We start from the raw sequence: 21188 nt of genomic DNA on the forward strand, positions 1-21188 counted from the left end.
ACCAAACAGAGTCAGCATTATTAATCAGCAGATAAATAATGAACCTGTTGTTTCCTTTTTTCCATGTTACATTTATTCCTTGTCTGCTATGTATAACAGCATTTTGAGAGTGACCTTCCCTGGACGTCAGTACAATGAACTTCACTTCCTCCTAGCAGCAGTCACGAGCAGTGACTGAGCTGCACTTGAGCAGGAGCTGAGCACAGTTGTGCTGCAGCTCCTCACAAAGAGCCTTTGTTTCAGGCTGGTGGCTACACCCGCACAGAGCTCTCACTGCTGGACCACTCCTGCAAAGCCAGGATGAATGGCACCCACTTCATCTTGGAATCTTCACTCAACAAATGTGGCACTCGGACAGCGTATATCTTGAACAAGATTGTTTATTTTAACTCTGTGAGTATTTCACAAAGAGGATCCACCTTCTGTGCTGCACATTGTAGTAGTACGAGGAAGCCATTGTAGTTGGCTTTAGTCTTAGCATAAAGGAGGCATGCAGATCCTTTCCTGCCTAGCTCAAACCTAGCTGTAGCCACTGTCTGTATTTGAGGAGGTGTGATGGCTGCACATTCAGTGTGTTCCTGTGGTCAGATAGTATCCCAAATGAAAACAGAGGAGTTGGAGTTAAATACATTTTACAACATGGCTGCCCTTTGGGACCATCTGTACCAGACTGGGAGAGGTTGCACTGGTTTTCCCTGTGCAGCTTTGATCATCTATACATAAGCAGTAATATATTGCTGTAAAGAGAAATGGGAATGAAGTTTAGTAATTGCACAAAGCAATACCTTTTAATTAATATCCTGAATTAAATTAATTTTTTTCTTCAAAAATTGTGGGGGAAAAAAAGGCTTTTAAAATGTGAGTAAATGACATTATTTTTGCATGTTTTTCTCTTAGAATTTGAATTGCTTTTTTTAGCAGTTGCTGTATGTAATGGAGGGACTCTTGAGCACTAGTATATGAGTGATGACACAAAGGAGCCCAGTTAGGTTGTAAGCAACTGCTTCCAGATTGGCTCAGTTTATAAGCCAGAGTACAATGCAGATATTCTGGGTTCAGAAGTAATTACATGTTTCTCTTGCTGAGCTTTCCAGTACATGGAAGCAACTTTGGCAAATGATGGAGAGCCTGTGGTCCAACCTAAACACAGCTCAGGCAATCTGATCTGACTTTGCCTGGTTAAAACTGTTCTATGCTGGGGAGTCAGTAGCACCTAACTTTAGAAACAGTCCCAAACCAAGATAGAATCTTCAGCAAACGACAGAGCAGCACCTGTCTGGAGCTAAATACTCTCATGTTCCTGTATTCTGTTATGGCCCAAAGTAAAGTGGTTATTTACCTGCTCTCCTTTCTCCATCATGTCTTTTAGTCTTGGCTTTACACTTGAACTCCGAATCATGTAAGGGATTGTTCAGAATTTGGGAGCGTTTCTCCTAAAACACAGACACCCTGCAGTGGAGTGTCAAAAGGGGTGTGTGTGTCATTTTTTAACAGTTGCTCTAAGTCTAAGAAAACAAAGTTGAAGTCCTGAGAGGGACGGAACTAGCTGAGAAGCTGCAAGCATAAAAAGACAGAATGCTGAACACCAGAAAACAAAACCATAACTTTTCAGGTGAAGAAATGAAGACATGTGAAAGAGATGCAGAAGAGGAGGGGGAAATTCAGTGGAAAAAAAATGGGGGAGAAATGAAGAAGGAATATTGTGGTTTTGGGTGTACATGTCTGAAAAAAATTGCTAATGATAGAAGAGAAAATCCTTTAGTGACCCTAACGTTTTTAGTGATTTTTTGAGTGCACTAAGGAGATAGCAAACCATCACTTTAGAAAGCAATTTCTCTTTTCAGTGTTGGCTATAAAAATACTAGAAATAGAACGGAAATACTGGGCTGCTTGTTCAGACACCAACACCCAAACTGGTGTCTTTCTTCACTGGCTCTGAATTCTGGAAAAGAACTTGGGCATTCTTTAAATATAATCTACATCTCCTACACGCTCAGCACAAGGCTGTTCAAGACATGCTTTCACCATTATCTTAGCTGGTGCTCTTCTTGTGGCCTTTGCATTGTTCTGAAGAGAGCAGAAAATAAAGTTATCACCTAATCTCATTTGTTTGCAATCCCTTTCTGTGCAGATTGTCATTCAGCTGTCAGCACCAGCTGAAGGCAGCGCCCTTGAAGATGATGACATGGAATCAGGTGATAATGGATTTCCAGGGGATGCTGATGAGGGAGAGGTGGCTTTCTCTAGCTGGCCTGAAATAGCGGTATGTTACCCTGGGGTTTGCACCTGACAGTGAAGAAATACCTCTTGTCACAGGCATTTCACATAAATTACATTAATTATCTAGAAATTAATTTGTCTTTTTTAACACAATTCTTCTCACTGCAGTTTCTTATGACCCTGTTGAAGACTTGCACTAAGTAAATGTAACATGGGTGGGCCTATATTGTGCATAACAAATTTGTCCTACCACTCCTGACTGGTGATGTTACTGGATTTTTTTTTTTTCTCATTCTAGTTTAATTGCACACTGCACCAGCCAGAGGATGACAGAGGCATTTTCTGGCCTCCTGAACCACATATCACCAATGTGACCTTCAACATGGAGCTGTACAAAACAGATTTGTTCCTTGCTCCCTCCCAAGAACTCTTCTCTGTTGCTGAGAATGGGCCAGTATATGTAGAGGTAACATAGTCAAAAAGGCTTCAAACTAACAAGGGTTCTGCCAGGCTGGGCAACTGAGCCAAATCTGTTCTTGTCAGTTGAAAGGTTTTGTTGGGCAGTTGGTTCATGCCATTGTGGTGGCTGCAGAAACTGTGGGATAAGAAATAGGATAATATTTTGGGTAAAAACCCAAAGGATTCTTGCAAAATGGATGAATTTAACTTACAAGGTAAATTGGTGATTTTTGCTAAATCTGCTTTTCTGTACCAAACTTAAAGGCGGTTTCTGAGCTCACGCTCTGAACTTGCATTTTCTGATGGGTTCATTTTATTGCCTGTCTGAACCTCATCTGAAAGATGGAAACATGCGAAAAAATTACTACAGATGTGTGTCTTTCATATACTAGTGTTCTGAGGTTACACAGTTAATGCAGATTCTGGTCTCTCTTCAATCTGCTTAAAAACATCAGTTATAATACTTCCGAATGCTACCACATAAGAGATCTAGCAGATTTAGATAAGTAATACTAGAACAAAATCAACAGCCAGGTTCCCTTGACTTCAGGTGCATTTTGCACATGATAATACTGCCATGTGTTGCTGAGTTGCTTATGAAATCTCTGGAATTTCACACCAATACAGTCAGTATTTTTAAAGATAGCTCTGTGAACAGAGTTTTGGGTTTTCAAATAGCAATAGACTTTAATAAATGCAGCTTTGGCAATGAGGAAGCATCCCCAGTTTCTAGGCAAGTAAATCACAAGCTCACAAGGTGTGAGCTATGGGGTTGTAAGACCAGGAAAAAGCAGTGCTGTGCTGTGTTTCTCTTGCCCAAGTCAGTTCCTCTTTGGGAGCCCATGTTGCACATGATAAGCACAGTGACCCATTTGGTGCAGTTTTCTTTGTGATTTCAGTGTGCTTTGTTGTTTCTTTGTTCTCTACACAGTGAAAAGTACTTAAGACAGTTAAGGCAAAAAACTAGTCTGTCACACTCAGAAATAATAAGGAGTATTTTTATAGCAAACACTTAAAGCTATCCACTTCCCTCATTGTTCTGGGATTAATCCCCCTGACTCTGAGCCCACTGGACTTTTTTATTCAGACAGATGTTCTGATTTCTTCATCACCTGTCCTGGCAAAAGCCTTTTTCTTCTGTTTTTCTTTCTTGCACAGTGGAAAACATATCAGTTTTGAACTTCTGTGACTCTGTTTTTTTTTAAGATGACACTGATATTTTTTCCCTTTTTTTGTTTCTATTTTGCATTTGTTACTAAGAAAAATATTTTTGGGTTTTAATAAATAAATATTTGGTAAAAATTCATTATCTCTTTTCCTTGTTTGGTAAGGTTTTTTTTTTTGTACATATCATTTGGATTGTATTGATTTTTTTTTTTTCTTCTCTGCAGTCAATTTCTTACCATATTTTGGTCTTCTACCTTCTTCCTGTGGTTCTTTCCTTTCCTTGAGATGTCATTCATCCTTTTATTTAATTAACTGTAGTATGCCTGTCCTACTTTCCATAATCTCTTTTTTAATTAGTTTACACCATCAGCTTGTATCCTGTCAATGTCTGTGGCTGACTTTTGTTCATCCATCTTTATTTCTGTTCTTTTTAGAAGATGGTCTTTCTTGCTTATATGCTTCAGCACATCCCTTCATCTCTAATTTGATTGCTGTTCACATAAAGGAGAGAAAAAAGGAGAAATTCTTTTATTCACTGCAAAACTCCTAGCATCCAGAAATTACTGCATAGACCACACATTTTGGCAGGCTCTTCCTTAAATATACATGCAGCACATATGGATTAAGTATGCATATAAGGCACATTTCTTCTAAGAAGATTTCTTGTGGAACTATTTCATTGGGCAGTGTTAATGGTTAGACAAATGCTTCTGTTGTTTATTAAAAGCAACATGCCTCATTTGTTACAAATTCCTTTTTTTTCCCTAATTATTCTGTAGCATTTATTGTCTACATTCCAATCCAGCTGAGCAACATCAGGGCATTGGAAGCTTTCAGTCTTAATTATTTTTCATAAAAGAATATGAATTTCAAACTTACAATAAGCTAAAAAGATCCTTTGACAAGAAATTACAGTCTTTTAGGAGGCTCCCTCACCCCCTCCAGTCCAGGAATGCCACCCACACATCACACCATGACCTCCTTTCTGCCTTTACATTCCTGTCTTGGCTGGGGGTGGATTCTCTGTGTCTGTTGCTTTCAGGTTTTTTTCTGTTTTCATTATAATTTTGAACAGATACAAAACCATGGAATCAGTGATTGATTTCCATACAGCTCTGTTGTAGCCTGTGTGTCTAAGGGAGGCAGTGCCATCTCAGGTGGCAGACACAGACATTAACTGTGTGTCTTATCGGGGAGGTTTCATCTGCTTTCAGAAAAATAAGGGATTGCTGTATTTATGCATGTTTATGCTATTAAGCAGCTGCTGGTTTTGAAACCACAGATTTTCTCTCTCTGTTTGATGGTTTTCCCTTAACATTGAGCGTTCAGAATAATTCAGATTGGAAATGGCACTGGAAAACTGCTTATAAAATTGTTGAAAATATTAATGAAATGTGAACTCAAAATGTAATTTCTGAGATCTTGCTGTCTCTTTCTTTAATGCAGGTGTCTGTGACTAAAGCTGACAGATCCTTGGGCTTTGCTATTCAAACATGCTTTGTTTCCCCGTTTTCAAATCCAGATAGAATGTCTGACTATACCATTATAGAAAACATTTGTCCTAAAGATGAATCTGTTAAATTCTACAGTATTGAGAAAGAGAATTTTCCAATACCACATGCACAGAAGGACAGAAAAAGATTTAGCTTTGTGTTCAAACCAATGTTCAACATCTCACTGCTCTTTCTTCACTGCGAGTTGACTTTGTGTACAAATAAAGACAAAGATACTCAAGGACTGCCAAAGGTCAGTAATTAGTTAAATTTGTCAGAACTTTCTGATTTAGATGAAAACAATGTATTTTTTCATCTGAACACTGAAGGTAATAAATAGTTTTCTGTGGAATTGTCTAATGAACAGGATATCTCTAGGCTCAGGATTTTAATAAATAAGAGCTATTATACTGTGCATTTTGACTACATAATTTGCAATTGCTGTTTAAATTTCATTGGATGGCTGCAAATAGAAATTGCTTTTTATTGCACAAAGGGTTCAAGTTTATCTTTCCTATGCATATTCAAAGCATAAACAGTGTTAGCCTTAATTTCCAAAGACATGCACCATATTGGATAATATTGTAATTTGATTGCTACAAAAGAGAAGATTGTTTGGAGGTTCACATTTTTTGGTAAATTGTGTAGGGTAAAATTGGATATGAAGCAACTGTGCCACTGGCACAGCTGTCCTGGCAGGCTGGTGACTCTGACCTCACACTCTGTTCTTTGTGCTCCAGTGCATTCCTCCTGATGAAGCTTGCACCTCTCTCAATGTGGACATGATCTTGGCCATGATGCACAACAAGAAAACCTTCACCAAGCCCCTTGTTGTAATAATCCACGAAGGAAAACAAGAAGGTATAAAAATGAGCTTGACCTGTTTAATAATGCTACATATATATAATGCTGTGTAACATAGAGCCACTTGAAATGAGGGAGTGCTACAGTATGTGACAGTGTATAATCTTGTGGTGCTGCTGTGTCTGTAACATGTTACTTGTTAGGGCATTTCCCTGGCAGCAGTCATCAGGCCATTTTTTAACCACATTATTGTTCTTTAGAGGTATAGGTTTACTGAGCACTGAGAGAAGAATACTCAAAGTAGTACAAAATAACATGGGTTTTGGAAGTATGAATGTAGCAGTAGCACTTGGAGCAGTTTCTTGTTGCCCAGAGATCAAAGGCAGTATTCTGCTTCCTGCTATGTTCTTTATTTATTGTGCTTGTAAATATAAATTTATGAATAATAACAGCAGAATTGCAAAGTACTGAGGATGTTAAAGCCTGAAGTTTGTAAGGCAAAGAAGTGGCCCCTGGAGACTCACTAGGTTCTTAAACTATGAAAAGGACAGTATGCACAAAGGGGCTCCACTTTGGTGGGACTTGTTTGATTATGTAATCTTTCTTGGAAAAAACAGTGTGGTTAGTAACTGGTTGGAGGAGTTGGAGAGGCTGACGTGCCTTATGAGATAATGCCAAACATGATGAGACCTTATTCTAGTTTAAGAATATGCCCTGTGAGTGATGGGATGTAAGAACTCTTCACACAGTTTCATTTAACTGGAAAGTTTTTCTTAGTAAATCGCTCTGACAGCAGCATCAGTCACATTTTGGTGCAGTCCTAGAAGAAAATATGTGCGTTTATCTTTTCTTTTTGTGTTTGCATTGAAGATTCATGAGGAGCTTCAGTGGCTTCCCATACACATCAAAATTTTCCAATGGCATCCAAAGGCTGTTTTACCTCTGGAATGCTTTTCAAGGAGCACCAAAAGCATGGGGATCAGGAGTCCTTTAACCTCCATTTCACAGTGCATGCTGTTAGTCTTTGAACAATTTAAAGTTCAAATACAGCATTGGTAGGAGGACACAAGCAACAACTGTTTCTTTCTAACTCTGCAAATCAGTTCATATTTAGTTTGGAAGGTTTTTAGCAAAATTGTTAAAACAGATCAAATCCACTGTGAATTAAAGTCAAGTATTTGACTTGTTACTGTTACAATTAAAACTGTGCTTTAGGCCTGATTCTGGACTTTCATTTTGCTCAGTTCTCATATTATTTCAGTAGGTTTTCTATTGAGAATGAGTAAATCCTGCAACTGAAATTTGGCTTTCAATAAACAGACTTGTACTTCGGTTCTTTTCCTTACGATGTGTGGAGCATTGTGCACAGCTCCCATCTTGGGCTCCCTCAGAATGTTGTCTTTGTTAGAGGCACAAGGTCTCAGTGTGCAAAGACAAGCTAAATTTATAAAGATTAGTTACAAGACAACAGTGTGATGGAGTCATTTTGTTGCATTGTGGGTGATTTAGTATAATTGTGGGACTCTTGGTGGAAATCTCCCCAGCATATCCCAGCTTTCGCACGTAATACAAAGTGGCACATTAACAACGTGGCTTTGTTGACGTGCAGTTGTTCTGCAGTGAATCAAAGCCCCTTTCTTAAAGCCAAATGCCATTGTTGGCCAGTACATGAACCTAAGATTTGGAGAAGAAATTGTGTTATTGAGCAGGAGAATTTATCTCACAGAGGTAATGTTCTTCTACGTGAGGTACTGCCCCTGGTTCTTCTCATCAAGCCACATGTCAAAGTCATGTGCCTGACATGTCGAAAGTCAGAACAAACTGGTCATTGCAAAGGTGTTTTTTTTCCTTCAGGCAAGCTTATAACTGCCATTGCCTGTATTAGAAATCAGGGCACTATATCTAAGTGAGAATTTGCAGTAGATCCCAATGGAAGTGTTTAAAACCTAACTCCATGCCACACACATTCCCTTTGCATGCTTGCATTTCCCCATGCTCCCCCTTATTCCCATGAAAGGCACAGGGATGGCCATTTACATGCTTGGAAGTACATGTTCTGTTGAAATAATCTACCATTGTTATTCAGATTTTTGCTAAGTGTGGAAACTTTATTAATTCTACAGCAAAAAGAGACAGGTCATAGAAAGAAGGTCCAAAGGCCTCCATCCTACAAAGGTATAGAAAATAATGATAATTCTAAAGGCTTGCAGCACTTTTAAAAAAATTAGATGTTTTTTGTAGACCTCAGTGATTCTCACTGCTTCTGAATTGCTCTGAGCAAATTGCAGTAAAATACATGTAAGAACTGAATGACTGAAGAGAACTGATAATGAGCTACACAGCTTATCAGCTGATTTCATATTCTCTGTAGAGAGGCCAGTGACAGAAATAGCATGGAAAATTAATTTTCCCCTCAGCTCAGAAGGCATTTTCTTGGCACTCGGGATATGCCAGTGGAGTGTTTGGACAATCTGATAGTGCCCTTACCCACATTTGTACTTCTCAGTGCTCCTTGGTTTCAGTCCAGCCCTCCTGGCAGATCTTACATTCAGTTACACTGTTGCTGTTACGTGCACTTCATAACTTTCCAGATTATTTGTGCATGCACCACCCCACACACCCCCCTATGTCCTCACCTGTTTCCTACTGCTGTTTCACCTGTTTCCTATCATCTGCCAAAAGTGATCTGCAAGAGATACTCACGGGTTAGAACAAGATCAAAAACACAGTTTAAGAATAAAATGCTTTTTTGGATTTTGTAGGCACTTGTGTCTCAGATCTAATGGATATTGCGGGAAGTTTGGTGCTGCCATCTGGGTTTTAGAAGTTAGAAGCATAGTCTTATTTAAGAACACTTTAAAGAAATTAATATATCTATTTCCAGTATTTTTGGGCTGTTATGTTTGCATAGAAATTAATTAAACAATTTTTTTCTAGTTGCTAAAGATACAAAAACAAGTATTGAAACACAGTCTTATCAAATCCTTTTACATCTGTTGCACTGATCATACTCAGATATGCCAGAATATAAATGAAACCCCTGAGTTGCTGGGCAATCCAGAATCAAAACTGCAGCTAACCAAACAGGTCCCTGAGTCCAAAGCCAGAATCTCTAGCTCTTCTGCTTGAGGTGGCATTTGGAGAAAGATAAGAGAGGCCAATTACAAAAAAGGAAGGGAAATTCTTCATTTTGAAAAAAATTGGTTTACTTGTCTCTTTCTGTTTCAGGGTGATATCTTCATCACTAGGATGATAATATTTGCTATTCTTGCCTAGAATAATAATTCTGATCTTTGAACAATGCCTATGATATTTTATTCTTATATATGATAATTTTTTTAACAGCCCCCCCCCCCTCCCAAAAAAAAAGCCCCACACAACTTCCAAGACAGAATATCATGTAGGACTCAGGAAAATTGGTGAATAAACACATATCCATGCAATTTGGACAAAGCAGCGTGTATTGTGCTATGAAACTCTCTATTCTTTAGCGAGTGATTGCTTTTGTGTGTGTGTGTGATTTAGTGTGCTGATATCTCATATTTATGATTAGTGAGTGGACAGATGAATGTAATCACCTTCACACAATCTTTGTTCCTTCACAGTCTGAACTTTAAGAGATCCACGTGGGGCAACCAGCGTTACTGTGGGTCACTCCTTATGACATCTACTTGGGAAAGGTTGCAGTGTATCTGCCAGCAAAATATACAGTGCATGAACTATACTCTAGATACCTTGAGGAATAATTAATATATGAATAGAATTTTTCTGAGATGAATGAGATTACTAAATTTGGTCTGCTTTTCCTGAAATTCATGGTTTGTAAAAATTATAGTTAATATCTTTCTGTCAGATCAGAACCTGCATAGTTTGTAGGCTGCATGTGGAACTCTATCTGATTAATGCTTTGTGCATTTTCTTTGTTTTAATTTAGATCCTTCCCTCCCAAAGCCAAACGTGAGACAGCCACGTAAGTAACTCTTTAAACAATCTCTTTTAATCTTCAAAAATTTGTCTACAAAATATTAGATAAATTATGAAAATTCTCTTCAAGCTTTCTGAAAGCGTGTTTAATTCAGAGACAGAACAGAATTCTGACTGTATTGTTGATTGAGAGGCTCCCATCAGTGTTCAGAGGAGGACTGTCACCTTTTGTGTATGTGAAAATCAGGTTGGGGAAACACCACTGAGAGACTCAGACTTAGCAAGTTCATGTGCTGGTGTATTATCTCCCCCTTTCTGCTGAGGCCACTGCTTCCCAACACCAGTGTTAGAGAGCAGTGCCGTCCCTCAGAGCTTCTGTGCCCTACCTGTGTCCTATTTCAGCCTCACTCCTGTCCTGCACCACAGCCCCAGGTGCTCCAGCACTTACAGGCCATGCTTAGATGAGATGACTGACTTAATACAGATTAATTTCTTTGTTTTTAATGTTATCTTGATGTAGTGAATTAATCAGGATCAATTAATGACCTAGAAAAGGAGAGAAGCAGCACTAGAAGAAAATAAATAGAAACCTGCAGGTGATGTGCACCCAAAAGCAAGAGTGAATGGAGAAAAGGGAGATTTTAATAAGAAGTACAAAGAGGTTTTTCTTGTGCTCCTGTCCTGGGCCTTCAAGACTAGATTTGTTCAAAATAGCAAAAGCAGTGAGCAATTATGCTTCTGCCACTTCTCCATGCAACTTTCTTCTCTCCACTGTGTTTCCTCCTAAGAAGAGAGGACACTGACTGGTGCCTGGTGGAAAAATCAGTTGAGTTTACTCTTTTGTGTTTGCATTCGAATGACTAGAAGTAGCCAAAGGAAGCAGAAACAGTCTCATAGAAAAAATGAAAGAACAATCTCCTAGGACACTATTTGTCAGGTTGTATATGCAAACTAGATCACAAGCACCCAGAAATGGATCCTAAAGGCCCTTGCCAACAGGAATTGCTGGAGAAGACTTTTGTCAAAAGAGGATGAGGGATGTCCTTAGGGACATCTGCTGGATGCAGGATGTGTAAAGTGAGGGTGTTGGAACTGAAAATTCCACTGAAGGATACTGCTAAGATCCAGTCAGCTCATTTCCTAGCCAGCATAGTCAGTAAAATGTTATTCATTGGCCTAAATGATTTTCTGCAATGGGTAATGTTAAAAATACTAAAACTAGAAATCAGTTTTTAAAGAAGAAATTCCCCCATAATATTGCTGAATTATTATTAATTTAAGTATTTCTAATTACCAAAAAAGAAAAACACAGGGGCCAAAATTTTTTTCTGTTTGGATGATTAGCACTGGGGTGCCCCCCATCCAGGAAACAAATGCTGTTAACCTTGAAATGGTCCTACAAAAGGGCCTCTCCCCTAGAAAGTGATTTATGTGTATGTGTGCTTCTATTTTTGTGATCTGGAATTAATTTCAGCTATAGAAAACATTGCCAAATGTGAAAAACAATTGTTTCTATTTATGTTTTCGCTTTTTCTGGCATCTCTTCCCTCTTAGCAGCAGTTCCGTTCTCCACCTAGATTTCAGACTGAATTTGAGGAGATGTAGAGGAAAGTTTACTTGAACGTTAGACCATTTAAATGCAAATCACTTTTGCCAAACATCTCAGCCTTCTAAAAACACACTTTAAAGAGAAATTAATACTTAATTGAAAGCAAGTTATTAACAGCCAACTGAAAATGCTTAATTTTTGCAGCACTTTCCAGCTTTGGGTGTGCTGAGCTGGAGTTCTGTTTTGTGATGTGGAACAGTTGGTTGGACCGAAGCCACTCTGGAAGCATCACTTTCATTTCCTTGATGCAAATCTGCCAGTCTGTTTCTCAAAGCAGTGCTTAGTTAACGATGAAATTTTAAGAAGCTCTTCCACAGAAGAGTAAGGGTGAATTTTTGTGCAATGGTATGTGCCTTTGAAGATAAGAAGTGCCTGTGTTGTGTGTGTTTCCCTGAGCAGCCGTGCTGTACGGGCTGGACACGCTGACCGTGGTGGGCATCGCCTTCGCGGCGTTCGTGATCGGGGCCCTGCTGACCGGAGCGCTCTGGTTCATCTACTCACGCACAGGTACGGCACAGCGCGGGCTCCTCTGAGCCCCTGCACGGGGCAGGGACGGCAAGGCAGCCACCACTGCTTATCCTGGGCTTTTTTATTTTCTTGCTCTCTCTTCTTACTCAGGAGTTTTCCAGCAGCTCCTCCCATGAGCCTCTATTGCGCATCAGATACCCGCCCGTCCCTAAAGGGAGGTGTTACATCTTATGGTTTACATTTTGCTTAAATAATTTTAAACACAAGTCTTGAAAACTCACCTGGGACATGAGTAAAACAGAGTGTTCCTGACTTATGTATTATCATTAATAACATCTCTGTATTTCAAATTTAGTTACTACTTCAGTTAGTGGATCCCTTTTGGTTCCCATTATACTTTTTAAATTTTTTTTTGCAGTTACTGATTAGGCTGATGCGTACAAGAAGTGGGACAAATGGTTAAGAGAATGCTTTATCTAAACAGACGTATTCTGAGTATAACTAAACTTGAAAAATTTTCTTGGGCCTTGATTACATTGAATTTGTGCTACAATTATTTATTCCTTCATTCTTCAGCTACAATTTTCAATTCTTAGAAGTCACATGTAATCTTAATTGTGTCCAACCAAATACTTAGGCACGTGTCTGAATTGGTGTGGCCTCTGTACACAGATAATTTTCCAGTGTCTCCTTAGAATTTTTTCCCATGCCAGACTAAATTAGCAAAAATGGAATACTGTACTGAAAGAAGAGAGCATTTGGGGAGCTTTCTGTTGCATGCTCCAGACAAGGACTGGACACTGGTGGAGCCTTGATTTCCATCATGTGACCTTGGCTACTTGTGGATTATGGAGTATCTCGGGATCCTTAGAGTGTTCTGGGCTCCCAGCTACTTCCACTTTTGGCCTCACGAGACCCTACCAAGATCTGGGAGGTGGGAAAAATGTGAGGTCAATTACTCCAAGCCTGTGCAGCTCTGGAGCACTGAAATTCACCTCTAGCCCACTGCAGGGATTTTTTTTTTTCTGGCATCTAGAGCTTCATGGACTCTATTTAGGAGTAAGAATCTGGCCCTGTTGGGTCAGAGCTTCTGTAAATATTTTGACCTAGAAGCTTATGTTAACTTGGAAATAAAAACTATGGTGTTTTTTCCAGTTGGCAGTGCAGCAATTTTGTATAAGCAATTTAATACTTCAGTGCATCAGCTGTGTATGAAACTTGTTTGGAATTGAAGAAAACATGGAAAATTTAAAGGTTGTGATAATATGTATAAATTGTATAATTCTGTCTCATATAAGTACTGAAACATTGTGGAAGAAAGGTAGAAAGGTGCTATTTCAGTGAGTAAAGGGGAAGTTAAATAATTCTCATATTGGTAACCTTTATTAACAAAAATACCTTTGGTCCTGCTTTTGTGGAAGTTCAATCTGTATTCACATACAGAACCAGCTATAGACACTCATTGTTTGTCACTACTCAAGGAGTACTGGGAAGGCAATATATTAAATCGTTCAGCAACAGTGGAACTGGGACCAATCCCCATTAAAAGAATGATATTAGCAAAGTACATAAGTCATGGTGACCACGTACAAGTAGTGGAGAGGGCAGGTGCTCTGCCTTTGTGTTTGAGAGATGAAAATAAGTGAAGAAAGAGGCTAGACAAAAAGTAATAACTGAATATAAGAAAGAAAGGGGACATTAACTCATCTGATTAGAGAATCACGGAAATTATAAAAATTATCTAGGAAGTAGTTTTCTGGTTCAGATTTTCAAAGGATTGTGAAAGTGCACCAATATTCCCGTGCACATGATTTTTTTGTGCGTGGTGTCTTATATCTACAAAGCACAATTTGCAGCAGAGTGCAGTGAAGGCTCTGGCAGGCACAGCCTGTTAGAAGACAACTGTTGTGGCAGACAAGATAATCCAGCTGCAGTGGAAACATTTTAGAGCTTGCTGCAGGCATTTATTAACTTGAGGAGGGGAAGAAAAAAATAATCTAAATTTCAGCTGCAGAGTGGCTGTCATTTGCCATTAGAGAATTTATGCATTGCTGAATTGTTTTCTGAAATCAAATCTTTTGTTGTAAGTAGTACTGGATTTCTAACGTGATTTAGACAAAAGGTTGGAAAATATGAGTTCATTCTAAAACTCTGTTTTGCTGATACTCAGAGCACAGATAAAAACTACTGCTGGTAGAGAATGGCAGCTTGGGATGTGTGAAGGAAGTTATTTTTGTTGCTATGTGCAGTGCTGCAAAAGGCCACCTTTTTTGTCAGTAGTAAGATTTGATGATACACTTTTATCAGTGCATCTCTGCTGCTAACAAATAAAGTGTTACATGAATGAGCTCTTTTGTTCGTCTTGATAGGCCATTAGCATTAAAACCTCAAGCAAGTGATAGGAGAAAGGAACTACAAAATAGGTAGAATTTCATCTCCAGATATTGAGCAAGGATTGCTATGTTGTTGTGTAGGGCTTTTGCTAATTTCAGTCATGAAAAATTTCTGCCAAAGCATCACAGCTGTGCTTTAGAAAATTCTAGATTTTCTGAAACAATTCAGCATGGAGTAGAGATATCCTATGATACATGGGCAGGAAGAGAAGAGAGAGGGAAAGCTACTATCAGAACAATAGAGGAGAAATTTTAGCTGACTTGTCTGCAAAAAGACTCAGGACTTTTGATCCTTTCTCTTGTCAGTTAAAGGGCATGAAAGGTGTTGGTGCTGCCTGGAGAGGACCCAAGAACTAAGGGAAATACCAGACATTTGCCACAATTAACCTAATTTATCTAGAGGTCTTGTAAAGAAGTAAAAGTTTTGCAGTGTGCATGAATGCAGAAACTCTTCATAATTTAACCATATAAATATGTATCAATGTAATGCGTGTCTTAGTAGGGATCATTGAGTATGTTTAGGAGACAGGCACAAGCCTGATTAGTTAATGAGTCTGTTAAACCTTGTAAAGTGTGTTAAAGAAAACATCCGTCCCTGCGCTCTCTTAGGAAGCGCGCTTCCCTTCTTCAGGCAGTGTTGCAAGTTAAGAGGATGAAGTGTTCCAAAATCAGAGAAGTTAAAAGCGTCCCTCCTCCCCCACTTCTCCCTTTTTTATGGGTTCTGATTTAAAGTAAACTGACATAGCAACCAATTATATTTGGCAAATGGAGACAGAAAAGCAAACATTCAGACTTCCTGGACAGGGAGTACAACTGGCAGCTTTCCTAAGTGTGAATAATAAAGTGCATGTTGTCGCGTTCAGATGGGTAAAAGCTTGTTTACTGTCAATAGATGAGATGTGTCCATTCTGAGCAGTTTTGGTTCAGTAACATGAGATACATGAAGCTGTTTACATGAAAAGGACAGATGGAGAATGCCTCTTCAGTGATCGTTTACATTTCTTTACATCCTTTTCTTGAATGCTCTTTTAAAAAAAAATCCTTTGCTGTGGTTTAGCTAGGTGTTGAGGAAATAAAATACAGGAAAAATCAGCCAGTCCAGATGTAGTTGCTAGGCTGTGTTCATAGCTTCACTGTGATTTGGATTTTCTTTTTTCTCGAGAACATTGCAAATTTGTTATTGTTCGAGAAGTGATTGTGGTGCATCAGAGCTGCTGATGTGCTCTAGAAATGAGGTGCTGCAGAGACCATTACAGTGGAAGGAAGGGGTCTTCCAATCCAAACAGAAGGGAGGGTGCCTCCTAGGACACTTTCCAGAGGAGCCAGGAGGGGAGTGGGAGCCATTGGGCTTGCTGGGGACCGCAGCACTGCGCTTTCACTTTTCCATAAAATGAAAACATCGTGTGTTTGGCTTATAAATGAATTTATGCTGAAATGCATACAGATTGCACTGGTGTGCTGAGGCTGACCAGAACTGTGTGTAACCATGTGGTTTGTAAAATGGGTGACAGCAGAGCTGCAGGGAGAAGCAGGGGCCCTGCTGGGGGAGTCCAGCGGCCGCGCTTCCTCTGCTGCCCGAGCGGCTTCTGCAGCAGGGCTGGGGTCTGCAGCCCCCCTCGCTGCTTTCTGCTGTTTGTGTTCACTTGTTTAGTTTAATGAAAGGGAGTTTGCTTATCGCTGCCTTTATAAATGTACCCTGTAGTACAAAAGGAAGGAAGACACGTACACAAACAACGGGAGGAGAAGGGAGCAAGTCAGGAGGGAAAGAAACATCCAAACAAGGCTTATGAAAGCCCGTACAGCACAATGACACATACTTTGATTTGATAATGTTTATTCTGGGGGGTTACGAAGCCATTTCCAAAGCAAGTTAAAGCTGAAACTTGATTTATTTGCAGATGAATGGGGGTAGTTTCTGACCTGCTGCCTATGAGCAGAAATTCTTACGCTGGGAAAAATAGACTCAATATCTGCTCACAAGAGTAAAATGCTGGACTGAATGCTGAATTTAAAAACAAATCCTCACCCTCTTTTTAAAAGTTTATTTGGCCTCCTGGGCAGTGTGGTTTAGTGGTTTAGTTTGTTGTTTTTTTTCTGTCCTGTCCTGTCCCTTCTTTCCTCCCCATTCCTACACCAGTGGGGTGTAAGGCAAGAGCTGTGTGTTGTGGGGCCTTAAGTGCACTTCAGCTGTGGCTGTGGCTTGAGCTAGCTGCAGATGTGCTGGTCTCCATTACACAGAGTACTTGCAACCTCTGCTGTGAGAAATCCTCAGACCTCCCTTGTTTGTTTGTAGCAGACCTCTGAGCACTGAGCAGCCTGCAGAAGGATATTTTGTGGCCTGAGACACAAAGCGTTAAAGGCACATTTCCTCTGCAGCCGCAGTCTGAGGAGCTCGGGCTCTGGCAGCTGGGCAGCAGCACACAGGGCATGGGGATGTGCCAGAGCAGCTCCTGTGGGAGGAAGCTGGCTCGTCCTTGCACTGTAAGCCTCTGGATACAGGCTGTGCCTCCAGCCTGTCACTGAAGAGTCACTGGGGAATGGGTTCTCTACCAAATCCTGAACATGGAAGAGAAATTGGAGTGTGCAGACCTGACCCGTGGCATCAGGTTTTGGTTAACATACGATAATGTGGAGCAGGAGAGCCGTGTCACCATAAGCTCATGAGGCAGGAGATGTACTAGCTTCTGATTTTTCCTAACTGTTCTGCCCATGATCCCACAAATCATTTCCGTCTTGCTCCTTCTCTGGGAAAGCATCCATGCTGGTGCTGGCTGCCACAGCAGGTCTGCAGCTCAGGCAGCAGCAGTGTGACTTACTGCACTGAGATCACAGGTTCACATCCTGCAGATGAGCTCAAGGGAGGGGGCAGCTACAGTGCACATTATATAAACTTAAGTCTTGCCATCTGTTTTGGAGAGACTATTTGGTGATATTGCTAAGGTTACAGACTTGAGCACTGTAACTTTAAAAAAGCCACAGTTACGGTTTCCTCTGTGGCCTTACTATGATCTTTTAGGCATTAAATGACATAATTATTATTTTATGCTTAGTTGACAGCTGAATTCTTCCCTTCAATCCCAGCCACAGGTGCAGAATGGTGTGAGGAGACCCCAAGTGCCTGATTCAGCAATCTAAATAGTGAAGGGGTTTTAATTTATTGTCAGTAAACAGTTAACAAGAAATGGTGAGACATGTTCTCACTACAGGTTGTAAGTGCTGCACATACTGTGGTAGCGATAGGAACACTTCCGGCATGCTGTATGAGGAGTAAATCAAATGAAGCTTTCAGAATACCCTGATGTTTTTCTACATGTAGAAAACTGGCTGTGTCTCAGGATGTGTGGTATGTAGCTGATTGAAGAACACTATCTTGAGCTATACTTCTAGTACATACGCTGCTCTATAAACTAAAACTAAAGCCTGCATTTCCTGGCCTTTTTCCTGGAAACAGCAAAGCTATAAAGTGTCTGAGTTGTGTAATAGGACCCAATTTGAGTGACAGCTGACAACAGAAGATAGACAGTGTTGATCTTGGCAGTTTCCATTAGGTGCTTGTAAAATGCTCAAGGAAACAGCGCTGTTATTTTCCCCATGTGCAGAGAAATGCTTAGGTGCCAAAGTCTAGTAACATTTTCAGTGACACTCCAATTAAGGTCTGTTACCCAATATATTAATTGTATGGGAAACAGACCACCAGAAGAGGAAGACTGGGAAGAAATGGATTGTTGTTTTCTGTGGCGACATTTTCAATTTCTCTTCTCCTGACCCCACATTTTCCCTTGCCTGTCCCTCAGGGGAAACAGCGGGAAGACAGCAGGTCCCTACGTCGCCGCCAGGCTCGGAGAACAGCAGCGCAGCGCACAGCATCGGCAGCACACAGAGCACCCCCTGCTCCAGCAGCAGCGCCACCTAACCCGGCACACAGCCGGGGAGCAGCGCAGGACTCTGCGGGCAGCAGATGGTTAACGTCAAAAGGATCGGTTCGGTTGCTTCTGAAAAAAAAAATGAGGTTTTTTCTGCGGGGACAAAAAAAAAAAGAAAAAAAAGGACTGATTTTATTTTGGGGAAGCCACTGTGTGTGTGAGTGTGTATATGAGCACACAATGCATGAGTGAACACAGTCTGTTGGATCTTGTTGGCATGTTATGCTACATGTGACAAAGCTACTAATTTTACAGTACTGCAGCCTGTTCTAGGGGTCTGTGGGCCCTCAATGTGAAATCTATGCCAGTTTGGAAAAATGCTGCTTTGTGTATATGATATTTTCCTTTCCCTGAACCTTCTCGTTGACACAAGGTGTTCATTAAGGGAATTCGGTCATAGAATCACAGAATTGTTTGGGTTGGAAGGGACCCTAAAGATCATGTAGTTCCAACCCTCTGCCATGGGCAGGGACATCTTCCACTAGACCAGGTTGCTCAAGCCCCATCCAATGTGCCTTTGAATACTTCTGGAGATGGGATATCTACAGTTTCTCTGGGCAACCCATTCAGTGCCTCACCACCCTCGCAGTAAAGAGTTTTTTTCCTAACGTCTAATCTAAACCTGCCCTATTTCAGTTTAAAGCCATTACTCCTTGTCCTATCACTACCTAAGATAAGCAGAACAAAGATGATCTTAAGTCAAAGGATTTCTGTTTGTCTGAGCAAGAAAGCATCAATGTCAGATCTCCTTGGTAAATAACATTTTATCTCCTTGGTAAATAACATTTTATTATTCAGCTACATTTAGCCTCTTTTGAATAATCTTTGTTTTGTTCAGCTTACAGCTACAGCATCTCATTTGCTTTCCTGTTGTGTTTGCAGCTTCAGGTTTGTTCCAGGTATTTTTGTTATAATACTCATTGCTTTGGTAATTGGAAAAGAGCACACTCTAACATTCCCTCTCTTGTTTTATGGGCCAAAGCTCTTTTAGAACAGATTTTTTGGTCTGCTATACCAAATACAGGCACACACAAACATTAAGACAAAGAATGGTCTTGTGCACTAACATAGATGGGTGTGTACCTTTAATGGCAATGTCTTTATGCAAATAGATATATATATATATCAAGATATTCACAGCCTAACCATTTTACCAATTGGAAATAGCACAGCATTCCTTCTATACATAAACATATAGTCCATAAATATATATATATATAATTAAAAACTGTCTTTTCAGTTTGTAATAGGTAGATAGGGGAGATAAAGAAGTTGATTTGGTTCTAATCTTCTAGCTAGCATAAATTCTCTTTGAAATAAGAGATGAGTTTGAGGGCACAAGGAATATACAGTAGTGCCTATTTGCTATTCTCTGAAAATAGTTGTGCGGTTGTTTGTGTCAAACTGTTGTATGAACATTATGATTGGATAGTCCCAAAGCAGTATCAGAATATGGAAATGGCAGAAGGGTACTAATTGTCGCTGACCTTCAAATTGATGCAAAATGAAAAGCAAAAAAAGACACTTTTAACATGTAATTGTTTGACTGTTACTCGCCACTTTGTAATGTGTTCTACTGATCCTTCTTTGAGGAAGAAAGAGCATTATTTTCCTTTAAAAATGAGATTAATAACTTTCATTAGTTGTAGTGAAGGTTACCTGTGTTCTGCAAGAGAGGAAGGGACTTCATTACACTCGAGTGATCGTCTGCTCTGAAGTCTGAGCTGCAGATTTCTTGCTGATTCTGCACTTATGCCTTGCTGATGCCAGGATGGTCCAGGTGCAATACATGCAATAGGTTTAAGTGCCCAGGATCAGGCAGAGTGTTACTCACTTTAAATCACATCTGTTGCCAATCCTGCAAACACCTATGCAAGCGGGTAACTGCACACCTTGTCCTCACTCCTGGAAGCACACGCTGGACTCTGTACACCAGGGCTGGGCTCAGTGTCCGTGAAGGCTGGGGGGGCTTAGAGCTACACATGCAAGAATATTTGATGCTGTCAGGCCAGTGAGCAGTGCTGGTGATGTGGACAGGGCGTCAGGTAAATGCAGTTACCCCCTGGCAGAAGGGTGTGCAGGACTGGCTCTGCTCCGAGGCGTTGGGAGGATGAATGTGCTACCTGTGTGGTTGAAAAGAAAGCGCTTTGCCTAACCTTCAGCAGAATGTATTGTTAAAGCATATTCTATGTGTAAAGTCTTTAAAGATGTCTTCAAAGAAGACTAGAGTCTTTAACTTCAATCATAGCTATATTTTACTACATTAAATTTCTGTATAAAGATATATTTAAATGTTTTAGATAAATGTAAGTTACTCTATATGAAATGTTTAAATTCAATTACTGTGAAATTTACATATTTTGTAAATTCCTTTCCCCATTTTAACCCTTTCCTTCCTCAGATATTTTATTAAGTAGTCCTTCTCTTAGGAAGTATTAGATTTGGTTGTTGCGATGGACAGATTGAAAAATTCTGTGTAAAATAGATAATTGTATATTTTTGAGAGAAACATGCTGCATTTTCAATTTTTTATCAAAAATTTAATTTTAGAATAATTTACAGATTTATATTTACCATTGGGTAAACCAAAAATACAGAAAGGTCAAAGATTTGATTTATTGACTTTTTTTGTAAAATACAGTTTAAATTGACTGAACTGGGTATACTCAGCTATTTAATTCAGCAATTTTAATACATCTGAATTATTTGTCTGTTGGAGTTTACCAAA

General features: G+C 39.9%; 1 protein-coding gene across 1 annotated transcript in view; it reads left to right on the forward strand.

Moving 5' to 3' along the window:
• The window catches only part of TGFBR3 (transforming growth factor beta receptor 3), a 98293-nt gene extending 79265 nt beyond the window's left edge, over window positions 1-19028 (forward strand). Inside the window, exons 9-16 of the mRNA XM_062497509.1 lie at window positions 244-393; window positions 2132-2263; window positions 2519-2686; window positions 5293-5592; window positions 6080-6200; window positions 10078-10113; window positions 12076-12183; window positions 18332-19028. Of these exons, the coding sequence (XP_062353493.1) occupies window positions 244-393; window positions 2132-2263; window positions 2519-2686; window positions 5293-5592; window positions 6080-6200; window positions 10078-10113; window positions 12076-12183; window positions 18332-18450 (1134 nt within the window). The 3' untranslated portion in view covers window positions 18451-19028. The remainder of the gene's footprint in view (window positions 1-243; window positions 394-2131; window positions 2264-2518; window positions 2687-5292; window positions 5593-6079; window positions 6201-10077; window positions 10114-12075; window positions 12184-18331) is intronic.
• The last annotated feature ends 2160 nt before the right edge of the window (window positions 19029-21188 follow it).

The sequence above is a fragment of the Cinclus cinclus genome, chromosome 8 (genome assembly GCF_963662255.1).
Source record: "Cinclus cinclus chromosome 8, bCinCin1.1, whole genome shotgun sequence".
In the NCBI taxonomy this organism is placed as follows: domain Eukaryota; kingdom Metazoa; phylum Chordata; class Aves; order Passeriformes; family Cinclidae; genus Cinclus; species Cinclus cinclus.